The 13,503-nt window shown below is 51.9% G+C and overlaps 1 protein-coding gene across 3 annotated transcripts in view; it reads left to right on the top strand.

The window, feature by feature from the left end:
* FAM179A (family with sequence similarity 179 member A) overlaps positions 1-13,503 on the top strand; it is a 45,307-nt gene that overhangs the window by 15,742 nt on the left and 16,062 nt on the right. The window contains exons 9-16 of one of the 3 annotated variants that reach the window (XM_018054771.1): positions 54-218; positions 2,160-2,313; positions 3,194-3,299; positions 4,065-4,300; positions 6,151-6,309; positions 10,723-10,840; positions 11,229-11,323; positions 12,818-13,010. In XM_018054771.1, coding sequence (XP_017910260.1) covers positions 54-218; positions 2,160-2,313; positions 3,194-3,299; positions 4,065-4,300; positions 6,151-6,309; positions 10,723-10,840; positions 11,229-11,323; positions 12,818-13,010 — 1,226 coding nt within the window. The remainder of the gene's footprint in view (positions 1-53; positions 219-2,159; positions 2,314-3,193; positions 3,300-4,064; positions 4,301-6,150; positions 6,310-10,722; positions 10,841-11,228; positions 11,324-12,817; positions 13,011-13,503) is intronic. The other 2 variants (XM_018054772.1, XM_018054773.1) reach the window with 2 other exon arrangements.

Genomic DNA, 13,503 nt, shown 5'->3' with positions numbered 1-13,503 from the left:
CTCTGGGGCCAGGCAGGACCGGCTCTGTCCAAGGACTTTCTCTGCCTCCGCAGGCCTCCTTCCCCTCCGGGGCAGCAGGACCCTGTCTGTGCCCACCAGGCTGAGCAGCCCCCGCAGGAACAACCTTGGTGTCATCCTGAGGAAGCGGGCCAGCCGGGCCTCATTGCCCAGCATTCCCATCAGCAAGCAGGAACCCAGCTTTGCCCGCCATGCTTCAGGTGGGGCCCACACCAACTGGTGGGGGCGCGTATCCGTCTCCCGGTATGCTGTCCTGGATGCTTAGGGGCCTGGCGAGGGTGACCTCTGCTGCTCTGCTCCTGCTTGTTGCCCTTGTTAGAACAAGGGGCAGCCCGGGGTTGCCAGAGAGAGGAACAGTAGTGTGTCTATGGGCCAGCCCTGTTGTGAAGGGAATTGTGGGTGGCTGGACAGGTGTGCCCAACCTGTGTGGCATGTCTTAGAGGACCTGCCAGAGCACCAGGGTCACAGATGCTGACGACAGCCTCTGGAAATATCTGGAAACACCTGGAAGAGGAGAAAAGGGTTCTGGGAAAATCTTGGGTTCCTGCCTGTTGCATCATAAAATGTCAGGGCTGGACAGGGCTGGTTACAGACTGGGATGCGAGGAGCTGAAGGTTTCGTGGGACACTCAGGAAGGTCCCAAGGGACAAGGGGAGGCCCTGTCCCCATTCTACCAAGGGAGGGTCTATTTTGCCTCCCCTTTTGGCATATTAGGGCTCTATGTGGGATTTCATTTGAAAAGATTTTGCTACAAAAGAACATTTGAAAACAACCAACTTGGTTCAGAGTTTCTTTAAGTATAGGATATTGTAAGACATTGGTGGGAGAATAGAGCATCATTTGGGTGCTAGAAATAACACCAGCTCACCTTTCTACTTCATTCTCTTTCTATTCTTTTGATACCATCAAGTAGAAAGTCTTAATCTGGTGCTAATTTTTAACACCTTACTAAGACTTTCGAGTTTCTTCTCTAAACAAAGAGATCTTCTTCCTGGCTAGAAACATCAGAAACTGACTGCCACTTTGTAGCAAGAGTTTATAATATTCGTTTACTCTGACTGTAAATATTTATCACACACTATGACAAATAATCATTTACCAATTATGGTAGTGATATAACTTTCCCTTAAATAAACTTATTTAGGGGTTTCCATTTCCTTCTCCAGCAGCAGCAGCAGGGTTTGAAAAGTGAGTTGAAGGAAAATACCCAATAAATAAGGGTACAAGTACTTAAGAGATATGGCCAAAAAAAAAAAAACAAAAACAAAAACCCAAAACTCATGGAAGCGGTAACTGAATGGTTGGTACTTGGGAAACATTGGTCTTCCTAATCTAAGCTACTTCTTTTATAGACAACAGACTGAGACCCAGAGACTCAAAGTCACCCAAGGTCAGCCAAGATCACTCAAGGTGATGGTGGCTCATAGGGACTTAGACTGTGGCTGATGACTCTTGATCCATTGGCAAAGCTGAGACGAGAATCCAGGAATGAATGAGGTCTTTGTGTCTTGGCTTTCAGGAGAGTACTAACCCTCAGCTCACTCTTGCCTTGGACCTCCTGGGTACGGCACTGTGAAAGCTGCCTAAAGATGAACCTCTGCAGAGAACTAGGCAGGAAGTGAGAGATCTGGATTCAAGTCCTGCTCAGTTAATGAAGGAGCTGAGGGATTGTCGGGGGGACCCTGGCTTCACCAGAGGATGGAGAATTGGGGAGAAGGAGGAGGAGGAGAAGTCATAACACAGGCTCCTGGGTGGAGACAAGGTTAGAGCCAGGGAGTCATTCCTTGATAGAACTGCTGGCCTCACCTCCAGCCACAGACAGGGCAGGATTAGGGATGAATTACCAGCTGGGTGGGTTTGGGCACATGACATCAAGCAGTCTGTCACAGGCCAGTGTGTTTATCATAATCAGGTTAGCAATGGTAGGGATAAAAACGGTCAACAAGAGATTGGAGTTAGGTGGTCTCCATGGTTCCCCAGGGAGTGCAACCGAGGCCCTGGCTTCTACCCCTCACAAGTCCATTCAGCCTGCAGACCCCCCACCCCGTCTTCCCTTTCTCAGTAAGGTGGCTTCAGTGCCATGCTGTGGAGGCCTCAGGTCTTCTGGGTGAACCCCCCCTGTTCCTCTCCTTTTCTTACAGCTCAATCCTTACCTGCGGTTCTCACTTTGGGGTCTCCTGAGTGGGAAGAAGAGGAGGAAGAGACGGATCTTCGAGCTTTCAGGGAGTGGAGGCCTTTCTCAAACCCTGAGCTGGGGCTGGTGGATGCCTTGCAGTGCCTGGAGAGTAGTGACTGGTGAGGAAACAGCCCGTGTGCCCTGTGATGGGGTGGGGTGGGGTGGGGCTGCATAGGAGCTCCTGCCCTGTGCCTCACCCCCACTGCAGATCCTGGTCCTGTGGGGGGGGGGGCGAGGGCGGGGGTGTGCATGTGAGTCCCACGGCCAGTGTCTGTCCTGGGCTGCCAACAGGCCTGTGCGCAGCTCTGTGGTGCCCCAGAGCCGGGCCTAGGAAGTACAATCTGACGCTGCAACGCTTCCATGGAGGCCCGAGGAAGGTCAGCGTCCTTCCTTTCTCTAAGTCAAGTTCATCCCGCTCCGGTGTTCCTCCCCCACACAGTCTTGTGTGCTGTGTGCTAAGTCGCTTCAGTCGTGTCTGACTCTGTGTGACCCTATGGACTGTAGCTCGCCAAGCTCCTCTGTGCATGGGATTCTCCAGGCAAGAATACTGGAGTGGGTTGCCATACCCTTCACCAAGGGACCTTCCCAACCCAGGGATCGAACCCAGATCTCTTATGTCTCCTGCATTGGCAGGCGGGTTCTTTACCACTAGAGCCACCAGTCTTGGTCGTGAGCAAAGTGATGACTTGCGGTCCCATTTGTGGGAAGGCCTCCTTCAGTCCTCATGTTCAAAAGCCTTCTCTTGTAGGCGCAGGCTCTGTGGGTGGCCTAGGCCTGGATTGTGGAGGTGAGCCTCCATCCTGGGTTGGGGTGGGTCATGGACCCCGTAAAATGGCCGGTATTGGACTGTTGGCCTTTCAGCCTGGCTGTGACACCAGGACACTGCCGCTGACGCCATCCAATCCCTCACCGCTGTGGCGGGAGTGGTGGCAGTGTGGGTGCCCTGTGTAGAGTGCCCTCCCCCAGCCACCTATGACAGGGCCTGGACTTGCTTCTCAGGCAGATGAAGGAGAGGGGCCTGGTGAGCATCCAGCGCCTGGCAGCCTGTCACTCGGAGGTCCTCACCGGGAGGCTACATGATGTGTCCTTGGCCGTGACGGGGGAGGTAAGGGCTCCCGTGTCCTGTGTACTCTGCCTGACCCCCAGCCAGTCCCCCTTCCCTGGTGCTACTGCTAGTGCTGGTCACACAGCAGCTGCAGAGGGGCCCGTGGCTCCCAGGGCATCCCTGTTTATTTCTCTGCTCTCAGCCATGGAGGTGGTAGCTAGACACCCATTTCTTAGATTGGAAAATTGAGGCCTGGAGTTTCCTTATTTCTAATCTCTGGGTATTGAGATCTGTCACAGCCCTGCGTTGTCCTCTGTACTTAGAATACCTGAGGAGGGATGGAGTGTTCTGGGCTAGATCTCCAACTTGTGGGCAGTTGTAACATTTCCCAAATCCTTTCTCCTGTGAGGCTAGGGCTTGGCCTAGGCCGGGCCCAGATGGACAATAAGATGTATTCTATCACAAGCGGAGGCAATGCCCCCTATCCTTGGGAGTAGACTGTCCCCGTTGGGGGGCCTTGTGAAGATCAAATTAAACATTAATTGTAGAAGTGCTTTCAAGACTAAGTGTTGTACAAATTCCAGATGGTAATGACAATAGTAGGATTGATAATTATGATGATAATAAAAGTAATGGTGTTTTTTAAAAAATGAGACTGCTTTGCCCAGAGCTACTGCAGAGTTTCCATTTCCAGTTTGGCGAGGCCTAGGCCTGGGTGGGGGTGGGGGCCACAGGAGGGCTGGTGCAAGGTTCCTCTTTCCTATGTGTTGGAGCCCTTGGAAGGGCCCAGCAGTCCTGCAGGTCCCCCGCCTATCTCTCTCCAAGGTCACCAACCTCCGCTCCAAGGTGTCCCGCCTGGCCATCGGCACCCTGGGAGACCTCTTCCGGGCCTTGAAGAAGAACATGGACCAGGAGGCCGAGGAGATCACCCGCTGCCTGCTCCAGAAGATGGCAAACACCAGCGGGTTCATCCAAAGGGCGGCCAACCGGTCCCTGGGGGCCATGGTGGAGCACGTGACCCCCGCCCGCTCCCTGGTGGCCCTCACCTCCGTGGGCATCTAGTACGTGGGGACCTGACTGGGGGAAGCCTGGGGAGGTGAGGCAAAGGGGAGAGGCACTGGGTAGGGGCAGAGCTGGGAGATGGTGCAGGTACCTCAAGCATTTCCCTTGGGGAGAAAGCCCCTGCTCCCCGGTGGGCCTCTCTCCCGCCTCTCCTGGGCCAGGCTGGGGATAATGAGGGCAGCTTGTAGCTGTCCCAGGCCGCAGCTGGGAAGGGATGGGTGCTACTGTCTGCTCAACACTGGGGAGCTCGAAGTGGCCATGGTACTGTCCCCAGAGATGGGGCGGCAGAGGCAGCCTTCGGCCCGGGTCTCACTCTACCCAGGGGAGGGATGCTTCTTTCTGATGAAATCTGGGCCGTGAGCAGAGCAAGGCACAAAATCTGCTCTAGCTGGCCTCTGGCGAGGAGGAGGGGACAGGCTGCTCCCGGAGCCCTTCTGCAGCCAGATCTGCTTTCTCTTTACAAAAACCAACACCAACAGCAAAACCAGCATTCCCCCAAGCCCTTTCTCCCGCAGGATGACACAGCTCTCAGCCCCAACAAGACAGTTACTGACCGTTATGCCAGGGGGCCTACTGGGTAGAACCCAGGGTGAGCTGTCACAGCCAGAAGGCCTTTGCCCACAGACTCCTGAACCACATTACCTAAGTTCACAGCCTGGATTGTTACTAAACTTTCCCAAAGTTTCTGTTTCCTCATCTGTAAAAGGAGACCAGGGATAATAATAAAATTGTTGGGAAGAGAGTACAGGGATTGATTCATGAAAGAGGGGTAGGGGAAGCGCCTGTCTCTACCTGACATTGACTGAGTGCTGATTGTGGCTGTTTTTAACCAGGGAGAAATCAATTGTATTTTTTTTCCTGGATTCCTCCCCATGCCTCTGCTTCCTCACCTGCACGATGATGACAAAAGTAGCTTGTGGAGTTGAGGAGACCCTGGTTCAAAGGTGTCTAGTGCAGAGCCTGGCAGGGAGGGTGTGCTCATGGTAAACTGGGCCAATTGATTCTTGTCAGGAAGAACCATGGGAACCTGGAACAGGGCTGTGCATTGGAACTCCCTGGGATATTGCTAAAGTGCAGATTCTGACTTGTGTGCTAATGCGCTGGTCCCTGGACCGCATTGAGTAGGGAAGGCTTCCTTTGTGTTCTAGTGGAATGGTGCCCAGTGGGGAGGAAGGGGCCAGTGTCACCGAATGCAATGGACTGTGGACACACTGAATTCACATTGAATGAAGTGAAAAAGAAAGAGGTGACATCCGATGGGTTCCTCCTGTAAGATTTCAGGTTCCCCTAGAAACCACCCATCAGTCTCCCATCCCACCTGTCTCAATTCAGCTCAATGAACACACAGTAAATGCCCACGAGGTGCTGAAGGGTCACCATGCCAGAGGGGAACAGGAGGTTCAACTGAGAGGGAGACTTGCTGTCTGCCCCCTGGGAACCATGGGGTACCCCTGTATTTACCAGGGGACAAAGGACAGTGCCTTTTCCCCTCCCCAGAAAGTACTAGTTTTGTCTGGGGGCTCAGAAGGCAGAGGTAGGGTATCCTAGGTAGAGAAAAGGTGAGACGTGAACTTAGGCAAAGGCAGCACATGAGCTCAGGAAGGCACAGGGATGGCGGGCACGCGGTGGGCCTGGGGACGTCACGTGCCTTCAGTTCCATTGTCAGGAAGGGACTGGTCTTCCTTGAAGATTCCCCTGAGCCCTGGAGGGACAAAATTGGGAGCCCACTGTGGCATGAAACGTGGAGGCACAACTGTAGGTCCCAGTGTGCCAGTCTGGGGATGCCCCCCCACCCCCACCCAAACCCCATTCCTTGGCTGAGCCCTTGCCCGTGACTGTTTCCTTTCAGCCACCGAAACCCGTTAGTCCGGAAGTGCACTGCCGAGCACCTGTCGGTTGTCCTGGAGCAGATAGGTGCCGAGAAGCTCCTCTCAGGCACGAGAGACAGCACAGACATGCTGGTGCACAACCTGGTGAGACTGGCGCAGGACTCCAACCAGGACACCAGGTAATGCAGGGCCCGGGGGACGGCTGACCTGGCCAGCCCAGGCAGACAAGGCCGCCAGCCACCCCTGAGGGTTTGCCCACGCAGCTCAGCTTCCCCAGGGCCACGGGGACGGACAGCGATGGACAAAGTTGTGTCCTTTCCTTACAGCTGTCATCCCACCTCTCCACACCACCACAGCCAGAGCCAGGCCCGCTCAAGGAATGGTCACTACCCTCATCTCCAATCTCTCTAGCCATTGCAACCCTACCATCTGCCTCCCATCCCTCACCTTTCACACCCCCTCTAGCCGCTGCAGTCTTGCTCTAGTTTCTGTCCTGGTCCAGCTCCATTCCCTATAAAGCTATCCATTCATTCATTTTATTTCAAGAGATATGTGGTGTGTATTCTGTTCATTACTATGAGCACAGGTGTGAACAGGAAAAATTAGACCCCCGTTGTCTTGGATCTTACCTCCTAGTTGCATAATAAACAAGTAAATAATTATGACAATTTTAGACACAAATAAGGGGCAAAACAAAAACGTAATGGAGAACAAGGTAGGGACTACTTTAGGTTGAGAGTCAAGGGAGATCTCGCTAAAGATTGACATTTGAGTTGAGAACTGACTGGCTAGTAGGGCCCAGCTCTTTGAGGATTTGGGGTGCAAGAGTCCCAGCAAAGGCAGGTGGTACATCTCCTGGGATGGGCTAAGTTGGGTGTTGAATGATGAGAAGGCGAGGCTTCGTGGAGCACGGTGAATGAGGGGAGTGGTGGGCAGTGATGGGGAGGAGGCAAGGCCAGGCCGGGGGGCGGGGGCGGCTCATGGGTCAGGGGTTGGGGTTTTGGTAGGAGTCTTTAAAAGCTCGGTTTGGGCTCATTTATCGTACTTCTCAGTTTGTGACATGTTATGTCTGGAGCCCCCACCGCTTCCGGTTCAGCTCCAGAGGACACATCCACTGTGTTCTGTGTTGTGTCCCAGGTGGTGTGTTCACACAGGCTATCCCAGGGTGCACCCGGGAAGGTGGCGTCGCACGCATGCACCCTCCCCATGCACTCCCACAGGACTGCACCTCAGGATTGCAACCCCATGGACTGCAGCCTTCTAGGCTCCTCTGTCCATGGAATTCTCCAGGCAAGAATACTGGAGTGGGTTGCCCTTCCCTTCTCCAAGGAATCTTCCTAACCCAGGGATTGAACCCGGGTCTCCTACATTGCAGACAGATTCTTTACTGTCTGAGCTACCAGGGAGGCCCCCCCCGCCTACCCTGCCCCTGAGGTGCCTACATCCTCACAACCTTGCAGTTTCTGGATTTCACATTTTTACCCATCTAGTGGATAGAAGTGCTAGCTCACTGCTGCTTCTTTGCTCCCTCCCTGATTGCTAATGCATTTGGGTGCTTTTTGATATCTTTGCTAGTCTTTTAATTTTTTTGAAAAAAAGTCTCTCTGACCACTGGAGGATTGATAGTTGGGGAGAGGAGCCAGGATGCAGGTGGGATGCTAGGTGGATGGCTACCCCAGAATCTGGGCAAGTCATGTTGGGGGCTGCAGAAGTGGGAGGGGGTGGATTGGGGTGTATTTTGAAGGCAGAGCTGATCACAGGTTGGTGGTGAGGATTTCAAAGAGGAATCAGAGATGGCACTTAGGTTTCCAGATGAACTGTGGGGTGAGTGAAAGGGCCATCTACTGAAGGGAGGAATATTGTCAGGGAAGTGCTGAATAGAAGGTTTGATTGGTTTGCTCTTCATCATGGGTGGGGGAAGGGAGGTTAAGATCTAATACCTCTCCAGATCTAAACCCGTCGACCTCTCTCTCACACTGGATGGCATTGATGGCACTTCATTTTCTTTCTTGGAACCTTATGCTTCTGATTTCCATGGCGCCACACTCCCTGGTTCTCCTCCTTCCTCTGTGTCTTTCTCCCCCATCTCCCCCCTCACCCAGATGCCCATGGCTTCAGGAGTGTCTTCAGTCCTCATCCCCGCCTTGCAGCTTTCTTTCAGTGGCACCGTTACTTTCTGTGGCTCCAGTCACAGCGAAACTCTGATGCTCCCCTGTGTCTCCCTCCAGGCAGCTCCTTCTCTGAGCACCCGTCCATCTCTCTGATGCCTCCCCAGGACCCATCATTGGGATGTCCCACTGTCATCCTAAATGAATTCACTGCCTTCTCCTGAAGGCTGCTTCTCTGGCTATGTTCCCTCTCTTATTAAAAGTCACTATTATTTACTGAGTCATCTAAGATTAAAAATGGGGAAGTTATACTTCATTTTTCCCTCCACATTTTAATATCTTAGAATCCTAGGCATCTCACAGTTGTTGCCAGGCAGCAATTAAGACTTTGGTTTTACAGTCTACACAGTTGCAAACTTGATCCTCATTTCTCATCATATAAACCTTTGAATTACTGTTTGTGTTGTAGGAACTACATTATGAGACTTTGTTTGCTGGTTAGCCTTTTATATTTATTTTAAGAAGTCACTGTGGAGACTTGTTGAGTTTAATCATTGTTTAAAATGTCTTTAGAAATATTACACTGTTTTTGGCATTGAAGTGAAGAGTTATTGTGTATGAGAAAAGGCATGGGAATAGAGTGTTGGGGCATAAATTCGATATTAATGCAAACATTCATCATTGAAGGAAAGATCCAGATTCCACAGTTTCCTACAAAGCAACCATTAGGTACTTTACCTGACCTAAGGAAGGCAGGCAGTCCCCGCAAGAAGTGTTACTTTTGTTTCTGAGGGAGCGTGAAGAAGGATGGATGGCTTTCACATGTTGGGGCCGTGTCACTGAAGGCAGTGGAAATTGGCCATGTCTTCTTTTTCTGTTTTTCTTTCAGAAATAAATTAACGGTGCATCTTTATAATTGATGAAGTTTTAGATGGAGTGAATATGATAATTCTGGATGCTTCAGGCTCCACCTCCAATCAGCTGCCAAACCCTTCAATTTCATCTTCTTTAGCAGCTCTTGAATCTGATTATCCTTACTTAACCCAACCCTCCTGCCTATGTCAGGCCTTAGCATCTCTCGCCTGGATTATTATAGTGGCCTCCTAACAGGTCTCCTGGACCCAGCCTGGTCCCCAAAGATCCATCTTCCACATTGCTGCCTGAGATATTAAAAAAAATTGTCTATGGATTTATTTTTGGCTGTGCTGGGTCTTCGTTACTTTGTGCGGGCTTTCTCTAGTTGCAGCGAGTGAGGCTTCCTCTTCATTGTGCTGTGCAGGTTTCTCACTTCAGCGGCTTCTCTTGTTGCGGAGCACAGGCTCTAGGCACTGGGCTTCAGGCGTGGCAGCAGGCACACAAGCTTAGCAGTTGCAGCTCTCAGGCTGTGGTGCCGGCTCGGGAGTTGTGGCATACCGGCTCAGTTGCCCTCGGCCTGGGGGATCTTCCTGGACCAGAGATCGAACCCGTATCCCCTGCATTGGCAGGTGGTTTCCTTTCCACCCCACTACCAAGGAAGTCCTGAGACATTTCGATTTTAGTGCAAATCTCGTCATTCCTCAGCTTCAAGCCCAGTTCCTTCACATCTCCCTAAACTGGGTCTTACCTTCCTTCTTCTCTATCCTGTTCTCTTCCTGGGTCTGGTCCCTGCCTGCTATTCTCCAACCGCACGCTTGCAGATCGAGCACACTGTCTTATGGGGCGTCCTCTCTCCTCCACTTCCTTCTTAATCTCATCCCATTTGTGAACTCCTACTCATTTTTTGTGGCTTGTGGCGCAAGGGTAAAGAATCTCCCTGCCAATGCAGGAGATGCTGAAGATGTGGGTTCAACACCTAGGTTGGGAAAATTCCCTAGAGTAGGAAATGGCAACCTACTCCAGTATTCTTGCTTGGAAAATTCCATGGACAGAGGAGCCCGGGAGGCTACAGTCCATGGGGTTGCAAAGAGTTGGACACGACTGAGTGACTGAGCAACTGAGCTCACACACACTCATCTTTTGAGTCCCAACCCAAGGTGCCCCCCTACCACCACGATTTATCAGGTAGCATTGACCCCTCCCTCCTAGATTGCCCCACCACACCCTTTCTCAGACTTCTAAATGTCTCTTGCTAGAAAAAAAGTTAATACACTTTGGTATAGCCATCCAACAGAATATTATTTAGCCATTAAAAAGGATGACATGGGGAGATGATCAATGATAAAGTGAATAAAGCTGCATAAAAGTTATATATACATTCTGATATCAACTAAAAATATATATGTGTAGAAAAATGACTATAATAAAATAATATAAAAATTTAATAGTGGTTTTCTCCTGGTAGTGGGATTATGGTCAGTGTTTATTCTGAGTTGGGATTACTGTCACAATTTGAAAAAGTACTAAAAATTCTCTTACTATAATTAGAAAAATTATGCAAAGCTGTAAAGCAAATTTATATTGCGTTCCTGTGGCTGTTGTTTCATCTTGTTCTTTCTCCAATGGCAGGTTTTATGGCCGGAAGATGGTGAATATCTTGATGTCAAACACAAAGTTTGATGCATTTCTGAAGCAGTCCCTCCCGTCCCATGACTTGCAGAAGGTCATGACAGCTATTAAACAGCGGGTGAGTTGGCAGGTGGCGAGGTGTGAGCTGGTCTATGGTGGGGATCAGGCCTGAGCCTGGCAGCCTGCAACCCTCAGTCGGGTCAAGGGAAGGGGTCATGCACTCTAGAGGCTTTTGTTTCATCCATGATGCCTGATGGGCAGAATTTCCTTCTTGGTGCTCAGACCTGGTTCTGCCTCTCTCTGCCTGTGTCCCTTGTGCCTGCCTAGGTTTTCTTGCTTTCATCTTCTAAGTGGGGATCTTGACCCCTGGAAGGCTCCCCAAGGCCCTTCCAAGCTCTCCTGGGTGGAAGGGGTTATTCCTCTTGTTTCTGTCTAGACTGGAGCATCTGGCAGTTCCCCAGAGAGCTGTCCCATTCAGCTCATGTTGTGTGTGTGTATTTCTCAAGGGAATAGAAGATGGTGATGAACTTCCATCAGCCAAAGACCGCAAGGTGTCAAGAAGTCTGGTGGTGTATGAGAATGGGCTGCCTGGCCAGGACGGGTACAGTAGCTCTTGTCTCCCTAGGGCTCTCCAAAATGAATGGAGGCTTGGCCTGGGGCCTGCAGTGGCCCTGGGTGTGGGGAGGGGTATGCATTTGGGCTGCAACTGAGCCCTACTTGGTCGGCAGGACTCATGGGTGAGTTTATGGGGAGGGTTCCCTCATCCACATCTCGGGGAAGGCAAATCGTGGGCTAGGAAGCATCTGCCGGTAGAGACGGGCTCCTGAAGTCTCAGCCGTGTAGCTGCTGTTTAAGGGGGGTTGGGGTCAGGCTACATGTGAATCAGGGTTCATCCACTTAGAGCACCTTTTGCCACCAGAGTGGCCCTCCTGGGACTAATTTAGAGGCAGAGGTAGAGCCAGGCAGGTGAGAAGGAATAGGCCCAGGGGTGAGAGAGTGGGCATCAGGAGGAGTTAGACATCCAACAGGAATCTGACAGTCACTCCTGCGCCTGAAACTAAACTCCTGTGGGAGACTATCTGGACTCCTTAGCTGCACCCCCAGGGGAAGCCCCCTCCACCTCTTCTAGATTAACTTCCTGCTCTCAGCCAGACGTCAGCTCCCCAGCCCTCTGAGTTCTCTTTCCTGTGCCTCTGCCTATGGGTGTTGTCTACACCTGGAACATGCCTGTTTATTCTATAAGATGTGACCCCCCTTCCCACCATGATCTTCCCCCAGAAGCTCTCTCTGCCCCCATGTCTCCTAGGTGGACAGGTTGCCCTGGCCTTCAGTCCTTTACCTCCCAATGGTCCATGAGCTCCTTGGGCAAAGACCATGCCTCTCATCTCATTGCTCGCAGTGTCCAGCAGAGCTCTTGGCACACAGTTAGGCAAGGAGCCTGGGGTATAGGGATGACTGTCAGAATGGATGATGCTGGGCTCTGCTGGGTAGGACCCAGGTGTAGGGCAGAACTCAGAGACCCAGGTGAACACTGGGGGTGGGGATAGGAGCTCTGTGTGAAGCAGCTCTCCTGTTGGCTGGAATGGACCAGGGGAATATGATGGGCCTCTGATGTTAAGACAAACATTAAGACAACAGGGCTTCTTAACATTTCCCTCTTCCCAGAGGATATGAGCAGAGCCTAGACCACCAGGGGTCAGGATGCAGGCTCCTGGCGAGACCTTCCCCAACTCTTAGATTAAAGTGTGTCTGTTGCCCTTCCATGGATTTCCACCCTCACTCCAAGCTCCCTCACCCCATTCCTAACTTACCTTCTGAAAAGAGGAAGGAAAAATAAAAAAGCAAGAAGAAAGAGCCCTGCCCACTGATAAGGGGACAGAACCCTAGGCACCCAATTGGCACCCTCTTGAGGAAAAGGCACTTCGAGAGTTTCCGAGGCCTGTGACCCCAAGCAGTGGGTGGAGGGGAGGCTCGAGTGGACTAAGCTGCAGGTCAAACTCTGGTTTCAGCCCTATCTGACTTTGGGGGCTGTGCATGGGACAAGATGTATGTTCATTCCCTGGGGCTGCCCAGGTCAGACGCTTGTTCCATGCAGGCTCAGCTCCAATGGCCCCCGGCTGGTGGGGCTGCGCTCCTCTATGCGGGGTGGCTTGGAGATGGTGGAACAGCTACGGGAGCTGACGCGGCTGCTGGAGGCCAAAGAGTACCAATCTCGGATGGAAGGTGTGGGGCTGCTCGTTGAGCACTGCAGGGCCAAGCCAGCGCTCATCACTGCCAACCTGGTCCAGGTGAGTGCCACCCCACACCTGTCCTGTTTCTCCCCCGAGTGGGTGCAACTTCAATCTGGAAAACTCAGGAGAGGGTTGGACATTGTGCCAGACCCTCCAGGGTAAAGGGAGCCTGACAAATACTTGCTTTCCAGTTTCCATGGTAATGACATAAGATTATCTGGAAGTGGCCAAGATGACAAGGGCATTGCTTCCTGTTGGGTACCTTGGGACCACTCAGAGTCATCCTGGGCATTTTTCATCCTCCTAGCAGATATATATGGAGGAGGGTGGAGATGGAGGTTGCCATGGCTAAGGGCTGCCCCCAACCCTGCTATGCACATGAGGTTTGGGGGTAGAACATGTGCTTGACCAGGCAACTGGGCCAGGATGGCTGGATGGCTGGGTTCAGAGAAAGCACAGGTTTCATAGTCTAGAAATGAGGGCAGATGCCTGCTTCTTCTAGGAGTGAGGCTGCTGACACTCAAGTCACCTAGCAGAGTATTTAAGACAC

The sequence above is a fragment of the Capra hircus genome, chromosome 11 (assembly GCF_001704415.2).
Source record: "Capra hircus breed San Clemente chromosome 11, ASM170441v1, whole genome shotgun sequence".
NCBI lineage: Eukaryota > Metazoa > Chordata > Mammalia > Artiodactyla > Bovidae > Capra > Capra hircus.
The sequence above is the reverse complement of the archived record's forward strand: the minus strand, read 5'-3'. Positions and strand labels throughout refer to the sequence as shown.